Source organism: Ranitomeya imitator, chromosome 4 (assembly GCF_032444005.1).
Source record: "Ranitomeya imitator isolate aRanImi1 chromosome 4, aRanImi1.pri, whole genome shotgun sequence".
In the NCBI taxonomy this organism is placed as follows: domain Eukaryota; kingdom Metazoa; phylum Chordata; class Amphibia; order Anura; family Dendrobatidae; genus Ranitomeya; species Ranitomeya imitator.
In genome coordinates this window covers 550259563-550272902 of record NC_091285.1, presented here as the reverse complement: position 1 = coordinate 550272902, position 13340 = coordinate 550259563, and the positions used below count along the sequence as shown (strand labels likewise).

The window sequence follows — 13340 nt, the reverse complement described above, 5'->3', positions numbered from 1 at the left end:
GTGTGCCCAAACATTGGAGCTCCCCCACAAGTGACCCCATTTTGGAAACTAGACCCCCCAAGGAACTTATCTAGATGCATATTGAGCACTTTAAACCCCCAGGTGCTTCACAGAAGTTTATAACGCAGAGCCATGAAAATAAAAAATAATTTTTCTTTCCTCAAAAATGATTTTTTAGCCTGGAATTTCCTATTTTGCCAAGGATAATAGGAGAAATTGGACCCCAAATATTGTTGTCCAGTTTGTCCTGAGTACGCTGATACCCCATATGTGGGGGTAAACCACTGTTTGGGCGCACGGCAGGGCATTAGCGGACACCATGTCACGTTTGGAGAGCCCCTGTGTGGCTAAACATTGGAGATCCCCCAGAAATGACACCATTTTGGAAACTAGACCCCCAAATGAACTAATCTAGATGTGTGGTGAGGACTTTGAACCCCCAAGTGCTTCACAGAAGTTTATAACGCAGAGCCATGAAAATTAAAAAAAAAAATTATTTTCTCAAAAATGATCTTTTAGCCTGCAATTTTTTATTTTCCCAAGGGTAACAGGAGAAATTTGACCCCAAAAGTTGTTGTCCAGTTTCTCCTGAGTACGCTGATACCTCATATGTGGGGGTAAATCACTGTTTGGGCACATGCCGGGGCTCGGAAGTGAAGTAGTGACGTTTTGAAATGCAGACTTTGATGGAATGCTCTGTGGGCGTCACGTTGCGTTTGCAGAGCCCCTGATGTGGCTTAACAGTAGAAACCCCCCACAAGTGACCCCATTTTGGAAACTAGACCCCCAAAGGAACTTATCTAGATGTGTGGTGAGCACTTTGAACCCCCTAGTGCTTCATAGAAGTTTATAATGCAGAGCCGTGAAAATAATAAATACGTTTTCTTTCCTCAAAAATAATTATTTAGCCCAGAATTTTTTATTTTCCCAAGGGTTACAGAAAAAATTACACCCCAAAAGTTGTTGTCCAGTTTCTCCTGAGTACGCTGATACCCCATATGTGGGGGTAAACCACTGTTTGGGCACATGCCGAGGCTCGGAAGTGAAGTAGTGACGTTTTGAAATGCAGACTTTGATGGAATGCTCTGTGGGCGTCACGTTGCGTTTGCAGAGCCCCTGATGTGGCTTAACAGTAGAAACCCCCCACAAGTGACCCCATTTTGGAAACTAGACCCCCAAAGGAACTTATCTAGATGTGTGGTGAGCACTTTGAACCCCCTAGTGCTTCATAGAAGTTTATAATGCAGAGCCGTGAAAATAATAAATACGTTTTCTTTCCTCAAAAATAATTATTTAGCCCAGAATTTTTTATTTTCCCAAGGGTTACAGAAAAAATTACACCCCAAAAGTTGTTGTCCAGTTTCTCCTGAGTACGCTGATACCCCATATGTGGGGGTAAACCACTGTTTGGGCACATGCCGAGGCTCGGAAGTGAAGTAGTGACGTTTTGAAATGCAGATTTTGATGGAATGCTCTGTGGGCGTCACGTTGCGTTTGCAGAGCCCCTGATGTGGCTTAACAGTAGAAACCCCCCACAAGTGACCCCATTTTGGAAACTAGACCCCCAAAGGAACTTATCTAGATGTGTGGTGAGCACTTTGAACCCCCAAGCGCTTCATAGAAGGTTATAATGCAGAGCCGTGAAAATAATAAATACGTTTTCTTTCCTCAAAAATAATTATTTAGCCCAGAATTTTTTAATTTTCCCAAGGGTAACAGGAGAAATTTTACCCCAATATTTGTTGTCCAGTTTCTCCTGAGTACGGTGATACCCCATATGTGGGGGTAAACTACTGTTTGGGCACATGCCGGGGCTTGGAATTGAAGTAGTGACTTTTGAAATGCAGACTTTGATGGAATGGTCTGCGGGCGTCACGTTGCGTTTGCAGAGCCCCTGGTGTGCCTAAACAGTAGAAACCCCCACAAGTTACCCCATTTTAGAAACTAGACCCCCCAAGGAACTTATCTAGATATGTGGTGAGCACTTTGAACCCCCAAGTGCTTCACAGACGTTTACAACGCAGAGCCGTGAAAATAAAAAATAATTTTTCTTTCCTCAAAAATTATGTTTTAGCAAGCATTTTTTTAGATTCACAAGGGTAACAGGAGAAATTGGACCCCAGTAATTGTTGCGCAGTTTGTCCTGAGTATGCTGGTACCCCATATGTGGGGGTAAACCACTGCTTGGGCACACGTCAGGGCTCGGAAGTGAGGGAGCACCATTTGACTTTTTGAATACGAGATTGGCTGGAATCAATGGTGGCGCCATGTTGCGTTTGGAGACCCCTGATGTGCCTAAAAAGTGGTAACCCCTCAATTCTAACTCCAACACTAACCCCAACACACCCCTAACCCTAATCCCAACTGTAGCCATAACCCTAATCACAACCCTAACCACAACCCTAATTCCAACCCTAAGGCTATGTGCCCACGTTGCGGATTCGTGTGAGATATTTCCGCACCATTTTTGAAAAATCCGCGGGTAAAAGGCACTGCATTTTACCTGCGGATTTTCCGCGGATTTCCAGTGTTTTTTGTGCGGATTTCACCTGCGGATTCCTATTGAGGAACAGGTGTAAAACGCTGCGGAATCCGCACAAAGAATTGAAATGCTGCGGAAAATACAACGCAGCGTTTCCGCGTGGTATTTTCCGCACCATGGGCACAGCGGATTTGGTTTTTCATATGTTTACATGGTACTGTAAACCTGATGGAACACTGCTGCGAATCCGCAGCCAAATCCGCACCGTGTGCACATAGCCTAATTCTAAAGGTATGTGCACACGCTGCGGAAAACGCTGCGGATCCGCAGCAGTTTCCCATGAGTTTACAGTTCAATGTAAACCTACGGGAAACAAAAATCGCTATGCTGCGGAAAAACGCAGCGGTTTACATTCCGCAGCATGTCACTTCTTTGTGCGGATTCCGCAGCGGTTTTACAACTGCTCCAATAGAAAATCGCAGTTGTAAAACCGCAGTGAAATGCGCAGAAAAAAAACGCGGTAAATCCACCATAAATCCGCAGCGGTTTAGCACTGCGGATTTATCAAATCCGCAGCGGAAAAATCCGCAGAGGACCAGAATACGTGTGCACATACCGAAACCCTAACCCTACCCCTAACCCTAGCCCTAACCCTAACCCTAACCTTACCCCTAACCCTACCCCTAACCCTACCCCTAACCCTACCCCTAACCCTACCCCTACCCCTAACCCTAACCCTACCCCTAACCCTACCCCTACCCCTAACCCTAACCCTACCCCTAACCCTACCCCTAACCCTACCCCTACCCCTAACCCTACCCCTAACCCTACCCCTAGCCCTAACCCTAACCCTACCCCTAACCCTAACCCTATTCTAACATTAGTGGAAAAAAAAAAATTCTTTATTTTTTTATTGTCCCTACCTATGGGGGTGACAAAGGGGGGGGGGTCATTTATTATTTTTTTTATTTTGATCACTGAGGTATAATCTATCTCAGTGATCAAAATGCACTTTGGAACGAATCTGCCGGCCGGCAGATTCGGCGGGCGCACTGCGCATGCGCCCGCCATTTTGGAAGATGGCGGCGCCCAGGGAGAAGACGGACGGGACCCCGGCTGGATCGGTAAGTATGATGGGGTTGGGGGGGACCACGGGGGGGGATCGGAGCACGGGGGGGGGGAATCGGAGCGCGGGAGGGGTGGAACAGAGCACGGGGGGCGTGGAACGGAGCACCGGGGGGGTGGATCGGAGTGCAGGGGGGGTGATTGGAGCACGGGGGGGTGATTGGAGCACGGGGGGAGCGGACAAGAGCACGGGGGGAGCGGAGCACAGGACGGAGGGGAGCCGGAGCAGTGTACCGGCCAGATCGGGGGGCTGGGGGGGCGATCGGTGGGGTGGGGTGGGGGCACATTAGTATTTCCAGCCATGGCCGATGATATTGCAGCATCGGCCATGGCTGGATTGTAATATTTCACCCGTTATAATAGGTGAAATATTACAAATCGCTCTGATTGGCAGTTTCACTTTCAACAGCCAATCAGAGCGATCGTAGCCACGAGGGGGTGAAGCCACCCCCCCTGGGCTAAACTACCACTCCCCCTGTCCCTGCAGATCGGGTGAAATGGGAGTTAACCCTTTCACCCGATCTGCAGGGACGCGATCTTTCCATGACGCCGCATTGGCGTCATGGGTCGGATTGGCACCGACTTTCATGACGCCTACGTGGCGTCATGGGTCGGGAAGGGGTTAAATAGATCCTCTTAGTCCTAAAATATTAGGACCATCCACAATTTGCATAGTTTTAGGCGCTCCCTCAAAACACATTTGTTCAGAGCGGCCTATGCTTCACTAATCAAAGTCATTTTATGTGTGTGTGTGTGTAGCCCATTCACTATCTCCATCTACCCCCATCCCCTGAAGATGGCTGGACCATCATTGTAAATACACACCTGTGCTTTGTATCTTCCCCACCTCATTGTAGATTGTAAGCTCTCACGAGCAGGGTCGTCTTATTTCGCTTTAATTATTGTATTGTTAACGTTGTTACTTGTGACTGTTGTGTTTGAAACTGTTAAACTGTAAAGCGCTGCGGAATATGTTGGCGCTATATAAATAAAGATTATTATTATTATTATTATTATTAAAGCTGGGGTCACACAAGCATATATTCTCTGATCCGAGAGAATCAGGTCGAATATGCTAATCAAATACTGATCAATCTCTGATTAGTGAGTGTTTGATCAGAGTGTGATCATAGTGTTCTCCGATTCTCTCAGATGAGGAGAAGAAGGAAAAAAAATCTCCATCTTCTCCAGTCTGTGAGACCGGGAAAATAATTTACACTGACTCACTGACTTGCATTGACGAGTGCGATCCAATAATCGGATACAATTCGAGCACACTTTTTTTCGTCGGACTGCCTGGTTTTGTCAGATCATCCTGAACATACAACCATGTGTACGAGTCCTTACAATAACAGCGGCCACTGCATCAGTGCCCCTTTAATTCCGCCCCTGGCATTTGCTGACGTAGCACAGCCATTACTTTCCTACTACAGCACGGGAACGTTGCAGCCAGTTCCGGTGCTCAGCAATTATGTTGTGTACTTGCCAAGAGTTTGCAGCGGTCACGTGCTGCATTCGACTCAGAGTGGTGGTCTTCTCAACATGGTTTACTGTAGTGAAAATATTGGTGGTAATGAAAATCATACAGTTTGAGTTGAGTCATTCGGTGATGACGTCTACACCACGGTGTTACGTCACAGGACACACAGGTGCACACTGCAGGTAATGTATATGACAATATTGGCCTATGCTCTGCGAGTCCTCCAAATGGCGGGCTGAGACTAATTTTAGCTGTCTCCATTAGAATGGAACCTTGTTAAGCAAACAGGCAGGTGGTTGGAAAGCACATTAAGGCAGTCTCCAGAGAGCTCTGACTAAGCCCGCACAGCGTCTGCCTGTGGAATAATCTCAGCTCTGACACATTGTTAGCAGCATTGTGTCAGCGTTACATTACAGCAATGCGTTATGACAGGGCCTACCTGACTGCACAAAAACTTTCACGATTACCATCTGGAAGGTGATAGCATTTTCCTCAGCAGAAGGATTTTGTGACATTGAGATGGATTATCTGCCAGAAAATGAATATTACACTAAGAAATGTACTGCTTATTACACTAAGAAATGTACTGCTTAGTGAATCATTGCGCTAATGGCCATAGTTTAGAGGTAAGGGACAGTCAAGGTCATTTATCAAGTGCAAAGCAAGAATAGAGAGGAGATGGCTTAGCCGTGCTCACCTACCGGATTCCCTATTGTGCTTCATTATTACATTGCAATACAGCAGTTCATTGACGCCAATATGAAAGCGACTTCTTAGGTTTATATGTAATGATCCTTTATTACTTAAGATGGATCCAGCATTTAAGATTGCAGCAAAGAGCACTATAACATCATTTTCAAGGAATTAAGCTCGAAAGATTAACTCAACTCCATTTTTTCTTAAATCAATAGGACAAATAAAGGCAAGATTCTTTCTAATATATATTGATACAGGAAAATATTTTTTCATTTAAAAGCCGCTTGTAATTATTTCACCTGACTCTTGTAATCATTAGTTACTCTGAATTTACTCACGGATAGTTTAGATTATATGCAGCTGCCCATAAACGTCTATGCAGTAGGGAGAATGAGGAGGTGGCTGCTGCACAGAGAGACAGAAAGGGCTGAGTCAGACTGCCATATAACTTGTGCGAGGATCGCATTGCATGGCATGGACTGGCCCGGCACCTCTTCCGACAGTATAATGTATTTCTATGAAGCTGTCAAGCTCACGTCAGGAGAGCCGACAGCCAGTATGAGGTTTATGATGCGATTCTCACATGAGAAATATGGCAGTCTGTCTCTGCCCAAAGAGTAAGACGCACAGACTCTGACTTTCTAGTAAGTGTTTATCTCACACATGTGTTGAACTTGTTTCACAATTAGGGTTTCTGCACATGGCTGTATCTTCGGTCCGAATACAATCCAATGAAGCATCAGATTGCACTCGGGCCAGTGTTATTCTATGGGGCCATGCACATGTCCGATTTTTTCCTCAGACCAAGCCGGTCCAAGGAAAAAATTGTAGTATGCTCGAGTTTGTTTTGATATTTGGATCGCACTCAGCCATGCAAGTCAGAGAGTCCATGGAAAACATCAGACTTCACTTGGATGACATCTGAGTGAAGTCCAATTCCCACGGACTAAAAGAATGGAGAAAATGGAGAACTTTTTTCACCATCTTCCCCTCATCTAAGAGAATTTGATCTCACTATGGTCACAGTCTGATCAAACTGTGATAAGAGTTTTGTCACGGAGTTACCGCGTCACATTGGGCTCAGCTGATCGGAGAGTCTGGAGACATACACCTCCAGTAGTTAGAGCAGCTTCACTGTCCTATTAGCAGTTCTGCCTTTCTTTGCTCTGGCTCTGCAAGGGTTAAACTGCTTAGTTGGACTCCTGGAGTTCTCTGTCTTGAGTGGTATCAGCTGTTACAAGTTCCTTACAGCAGGTGTAGGGACCCTCCTCCTTGCTTCTCACCTTGCCAGTACTTGTGGTAGATATCCACTCAACTCCTATAGGCTTGCATACATGACAGCATGATTCCTATTATGGATTAATTCCATTTTTTTAAGGTGTCTCCGATTTTCTAATTTTTACCCGTGGTTTCTCATTCTTCCTATATGTTTTTTAATATCGCCTGTGTATATATGTAATAATAAAAATTAATTACTTACATTAATTTTGCATTGAGACAGTGAGGCAAGGAAGGAATTCATATGCGAGGGTAAATATGTGTCACCCCAGGATGGGCATAAAAGCATATTAAACCCACTGGAAAACATTGTAATTATAGCCACAGCTGTAGCTACAATGCAAAATAAAAGTGAGTGTGGATTTGGTCAAACTCTTTGACCAAGTCAGATTTTTAAAAAAGCTGATATGGGCTTTTATTTTTGGCGAGATCTGTAGGATAGTAGTGGGGTGGATCTCTCCCTCCACTTTAGGTCTTAGGAGTGGCCCATGTCCACGATTCCCATTTAAGCTTTTAGTTAAGGTTTGGGTGTGCCAGTTTTCATGTTTACAAGCATCAGAGCAGGAGGCTCTGTGTAGGACAGGTCTGTATGAGACTAAACACAGGCCAGAGCCAGATCAAGCAAAGCCATTGACACATCCATGAGTGATACGGTGGTGTAGTCGCCCACAACAACGGATCTGATATGGACTGTTATGGATGATCTGGCTGCAAACTGGAGGGAAATGTTTGAGTTCTATTTGTTAGTTGCCAAAACAAAGACATTTAAGTTGAACTAACCTGAGTCACTGCCACATTACCACACTGTCCTGAAAGCCGCTGCCTTACAAGACACAATATACACAATGGTAGGAAGTATTTAATCAAGACCATACATTTGGGCAATGAACTAGTCAAATGCAAAGTAATGAAAAGCTTTGCATAGTGTTCTTTTAAATCACCTTACTGTCACCTTATGAAATCTCTTTTACTCCGTGTCAAAATTAATTATATGTAATGACAGGGAATTAACGCTTTCTGTGAAATTTCAGCAGCTCCATTTAAAATACATCCTCATGTTTCTTACATTGGTTGGAAATCTCAGCACATTCATGCAAAATTTACAAAAATAGAAAGCTTGATTAATAACCAAAATGTTCAAGGTTTTGATCTGAGGTTTCTTCAATGTAGTTATTTTTTTAGCTGTTGAATGAAATGATAAAACGTCTTCAGGTCACTAGATTCACTTAGATAGGTTTTTTTCCAATCCAGAATTAAATAAATACTGGTGGACAACTAGACATTATTTTTTTTTTAGGTTCAAGACAAGGCCATGTATGACTGATGTTAATCTTATTATCCAGTATCTTGCAGGTCACAATGCAGTCCATCATGCATAGAAATAATGCATTCAGATTAAATACCAAGGATGGAGTATTCAGCCCATCATTTATGTCATGTATTACATCTTGTACTAGAGATAATAACAAAAAATTGCAGTTGTACTATGTATGAGACTACGTTCCCACGATGAGCTTTTGGTGAGTTTTTGATGTTGCAGATTCTCTGCAGCATTTCTGTATCCATTAAGTAAAATAGGTTATTGCATTTTTTCAAAAAAATGCAGCGTGAAAAACTCACCAAATAAGTTATAACTTGCCGAATGACCCTAGCTAAAGTTTCTAAGATTTAAAAAAAGTGACTTTTATTAAACTATAACAATAATAATAAGATTGTACTCATGTAAAAATACAGTGTCCATATTCGATAGTCCCAAATTACTGTAATAGACATTACGGGTGAGTATAATTCCTCCTCTCACAATGAAATTGCTGTTCCAATTTCAACTGTCTAAAGGCTATTAGGTGTAAGCATTATTCAGTTCACCCCTTTTATTTTCCTTTTAGATTTTTTGGATAAGCAGTCTCACATGGGGTTAGGTATTATTCAATCCCTCCCTTTGCGGTATTTTTAGTGATTGATTTCTCTGGCTGATTAGCCTTACTGGGGGGGTAAGTATTATTCAATACTTCCCCATATGAGGCCTATCAACAGTAACCGGACATTAAATTGTTAATGTCAATGGTGTTTTAGCTTTGGTAGCTGTGGACCACTCTATGGCATATCTCACCAATATAGATTAGCTGCTCTAAAATGTTAAACAGTTGCCTCCCTGACATGTTTCGCCATTGCTGGCTTCTTCAGGGTAATGAGTATGCAAAAGGAATGTCATCAATCACTAAAAATACCGCAAGGGGAGGGATTGAATAATACCTACCCCCATGTGAGACTGATTGTCCAAAAAACCTAAAAGGAAAATAAAGGGGAAGAATTGAATACTTACCCCTGAATAAAAATAATAATAATATGCACACTACAAATGCTTCCGCTAATGTATTGGGTAACTTGTATGGTTTCTCCTAGGCTACAAACTTAGGTGTAGTGCCATTCCAATTGCACCGCCTTTTCTTTATTTATTTCAGCACTCCTGATTTGTGGCCCGAGACATTGACCTTTTTGGCTATAGGGTTCTTGTTTAGGAGCTTCCATTTACAATATTGTTACCCATTACAATTGTTATAGACACCTGGGGTGTCAGTTGATTATTTGGGGTTACTTGTATATAAAAGGCTTGGGATTATGCAATTATTGTATTGATACTATTATACGCGTATTATGGGCTTGTGGAACCTACTTGGTTTTACTTATGTTTTATGTTTGTAATTGTGTCTTAATAAAGTTTTTGCCTATTATATTATTATTGAGTTTGTAGTGTGCATATTATACAGTAGTGCTTTCTTCTTTTGTTTATACAATATTTACCTACTACTGGATATAGCACCTCTATGATAGATTTTCTCATGGTAGTGTGCCTTGTTTTCTAAATTGCAACCAAGTACACAGCATCATGGCCTTATCTCTATGGACTTAGGAAAGCCCTGTGTTGGTGAGACTGGCATTCCCTAAAAACTTCAAGATGACGTTCCTATCACTAAGTACTTAGGGAAGCCCTGCATTGGAGAGCTTGGCATTCCCTAAGAGCTTCAAAACATAGTTTTGATTATTGGGAACTCAGCCCTGCAAACACCCTTCTACTTCAGTTTCAGGACATACCAATGCCATCTTATATCTGAATATATATGCGCATGCATAAATAACCTAATTGAGGTTCAGTTAGTTAGGAAAAAACGCCTCTTCTGTAAGAGGTCATTCAAAAACTGGTCTGAGTAGGCGATTACTAAAGAACTGGCACAACGCTGTCATTTTATTGATTCATGCATAGAAAGGGTTAATTGCGTTGTAATTTGCTCACATATAACTGCTAGTTCTGTTTAAGTGTAATTGCATATACTCTTAGTCGATTGAGAGTAACTGATGTCATTGTATTAGATACTTATACACTGTATACTTGAGATGGGCAGAGCCCTTACCAGCCTGAGAATACCAGACCACAGCTGTCTGCTTTAGCAAGGCTGGTTGTCAAAAATGTGGGAGACCCTACGTAATTTTTTCGCATGACAGTGCGACAAACATCAAGTGTTCGGGGGGCCGAACCTGAGCAGTAACACGGACTTCCTGGTGAAGTCCGTTCTTAGTGTCAGTGTCCGAACAGTACGTGTTGGGTACGGATGCCGAACGTTACTGTTTGAGTTCGCCAATCTCTACTGTTTACCTACCATTATTTCCTTTGTTTTATACTTGAATCACTATGTACAAATAAAAGCAGCATCTTATTCATTTACAACCTGCCCAGTTCATTGTTATATAAATTTGTTATTGTGGATAATATCACATTTGCATGTAGATAAAAAGTGGGGGTCTGGAGTTGGTTACTGGTGGACCCTTGGCACCCCAGCCTGACACTGCGGAGAGGACATTATTATTGTTACTCCCCCAAAAAATTTCTAACTTTATTCAAGTGAATTATAACTTGGATGGATGTTGATTAACTTATGCCTTAAAATGCCATATACAGTATCTTAGTCTGCTCTCAGGCCATACTTTGTTAATTTTGTACTTACTAGGGTCATCTTACATGAGATGATTATGGGGTTCTAACCTCTGGGACTCCCACCAGTCCAGAGAATACATCCATTTTTGTGTTCCCAATTCCCATTTACAAGAGCTCTTTGGCCAGGTATGGAACTGAAGAGCAGCCCCATTCAATTCCCAGCACAGCCAGCTTGCTGGGAGCGCAGCTCTCTAGGTAAAACTTAAGACAAGGCAGCACTAAACTGGCATTGTTTCCCTTCATTCGCAGGATTGGTGGAGATCCCAGGGAGGAGACACCCACCATTATCCTGGTTATATGCCACCACTTTATAGAAATACCCAATAGTTAGTAAAACTTGTGAATAGACTAAATGTATGGAACTACGGGCATTATTCCACTTAACATATTGACAACTACTTACCGAGCATTCCTTTGTTTGAGCGTGATAAACACATGTCTTTCTCAGCACTGGGGAGCACAAATCCTACAACAAAGATTTCTACTCCATCAGCCATCAAGGCAAGCCCTAAAACTATAAAAAGGGTCCACTGGAAACGTCCATGGCCACATTCTTCGATGATGTTCTCATATTGGTAAGCCAATTGCTCCTCATCCTCCACCCTCTCTGCCATGATGTCTGCATGGTCTCTAAATTCATCTTTTATGGTTTTGTCTTTATGTTGAGCCCTGACATCATCAGGGTGTGGTATACCCTGATATTCTCCTTCATATATCTCATCATCTTCATCATGTCCTTCTGTAGCATCGCTCTGAGCATCTTCCTCCTGATTGACGGGATCTCCCGTGTTATAATAACCATCATTTGATGAATAACCACCATATGTGTTATTTTGGTAATAATCCATGGCTTGGTTACTTGTCTGCCTCTTTACTTCGCGTGCTATATCCCGTGCTCCTTGGTAAAAATTAGAATTATTTTTGTAGCCATCATCCATTATGTGCTAGGTTCAAATATTAAATGTGCCAGTGTTTACAGCGAAACACTGAAGGATCGATCTGTTCTTGCTAATCAGATAGACACAAAGATCAACAATTCTGGGTTGTAGTTTCACCATCACAGGCCAAAAGAATTCTGTGAATCATGTTGTTTCTTGTGATGCTTTCTGTAAATAACACAAAAATAATATTGTTAGAGACTCTGATATGAAGATAACATATTGAAAAGAATATTTCAATGTCATATGAAAATTCATTATATTTTACATTAAAAAAAAAACAAATACAGTTTTCAAAAAATATTATTTATCATATGCATTAAAATGCTAGAAAGACTCAAAGATGCCTTTAGCAGAATATAGGAAACACAATTATTACTTTAAAGGGGATCTACCAGGTTTGGAAGCTATCCTCTTTCCTATGAATAGTAAAAACTTCCCGATCGCTGGTAATCTGACCACTAGGACCCCTCGATCCCAGGATCAGGGGCTCTAAAGAGCGTCATGTGAATGAAGTGGAGGGTCGATCATAAGCTCCTCTGCTCCACTCCTTCTTAAGGGGAACGCCGAAGACCTGCCGAAGATCCCTTAGAGAATAAATGGAGCAGACATTAGCATGATCGACCACCACTTCACTCACAAAGGCCTAGATCTTGGAATAGGTGGGAGTTACATTTCTCGGACCTCCAGTAATGGATAAAAGAAAACTTCACAATACAGTGCAACCCGTTTAAGATGGATTATACCTGTAATATTTTTAAATACACCAATAAATTATCCTCCAAATCTACGACCATAAAGGAAAACAAGTACAAGTCACCAAAAGAAAATCTTTACACAAGGACCTAAGTAAAAAAATATCAATTTTTGATAGACAAAAAAACATATATAAAAGCATATAATAAAGAAGTGAGACAAACCACTGGTAAGCACTAGGGGGTACTCCCAGTAACAATAAGTGGGTATGAACTTAGTAACAAAGCATTGCTGCAAAATTATTTGCTATTAACTATTGCAAAATGCATTATAATTTTATACAGAACAAGTCCATATATAAAAGCAGAATATGCAAAAAGAAAAAAACTATAACTGGGTTTTATTGCACAGGAGACCATAATGTATGAATCAAAGAAATATATATATTAAGCCAAGCCCCATCAATGAGTTCCAAATAAGAGCAGACATCTGCTCAATAGATATATTTACAAAGTTGATAACAATGTCACTGGGCTGATTGATGAATGAAGGCAAAGTAAGCATTAGGAATAGTAGGCATTAGGGTTGAGCGACTTTTAGTTTTTTAGGGTCGTGAAACCCGACTATCTCAAAAGTCGATTCGAGTGGAATCGG

At 42.0% G+C, this 13340-nt stretch overlaps 1 protein-coding gene across 3 annotated transcripts in view; it reads right to left on the bottom strand.

Annotated features, from left to right (window-relative positions):
- Positions 1-13340, bottom strand: part of SV2B (synaptic vesicle glycoprotein 2B) — a 322088-nt gene that overhangs the window by 52339 nt on the left and 256409 nt on the right. For all 3 annotated transcript variants that reach the window (XM_069766259.1, XM_069766260.1, XM_069766258.1), the window contains exon 2: positions 11456-12158. In XM_069766259.1, coding sequence (XP_069622360.1) covers positions 11456-11990 — 535 coding nt within the window. In that variant the 5' untranslated portion in view covers positions 11991-12158. The remainder of the gene's footprint in view (positions 1-11455; positions 12159-13340) is intronic.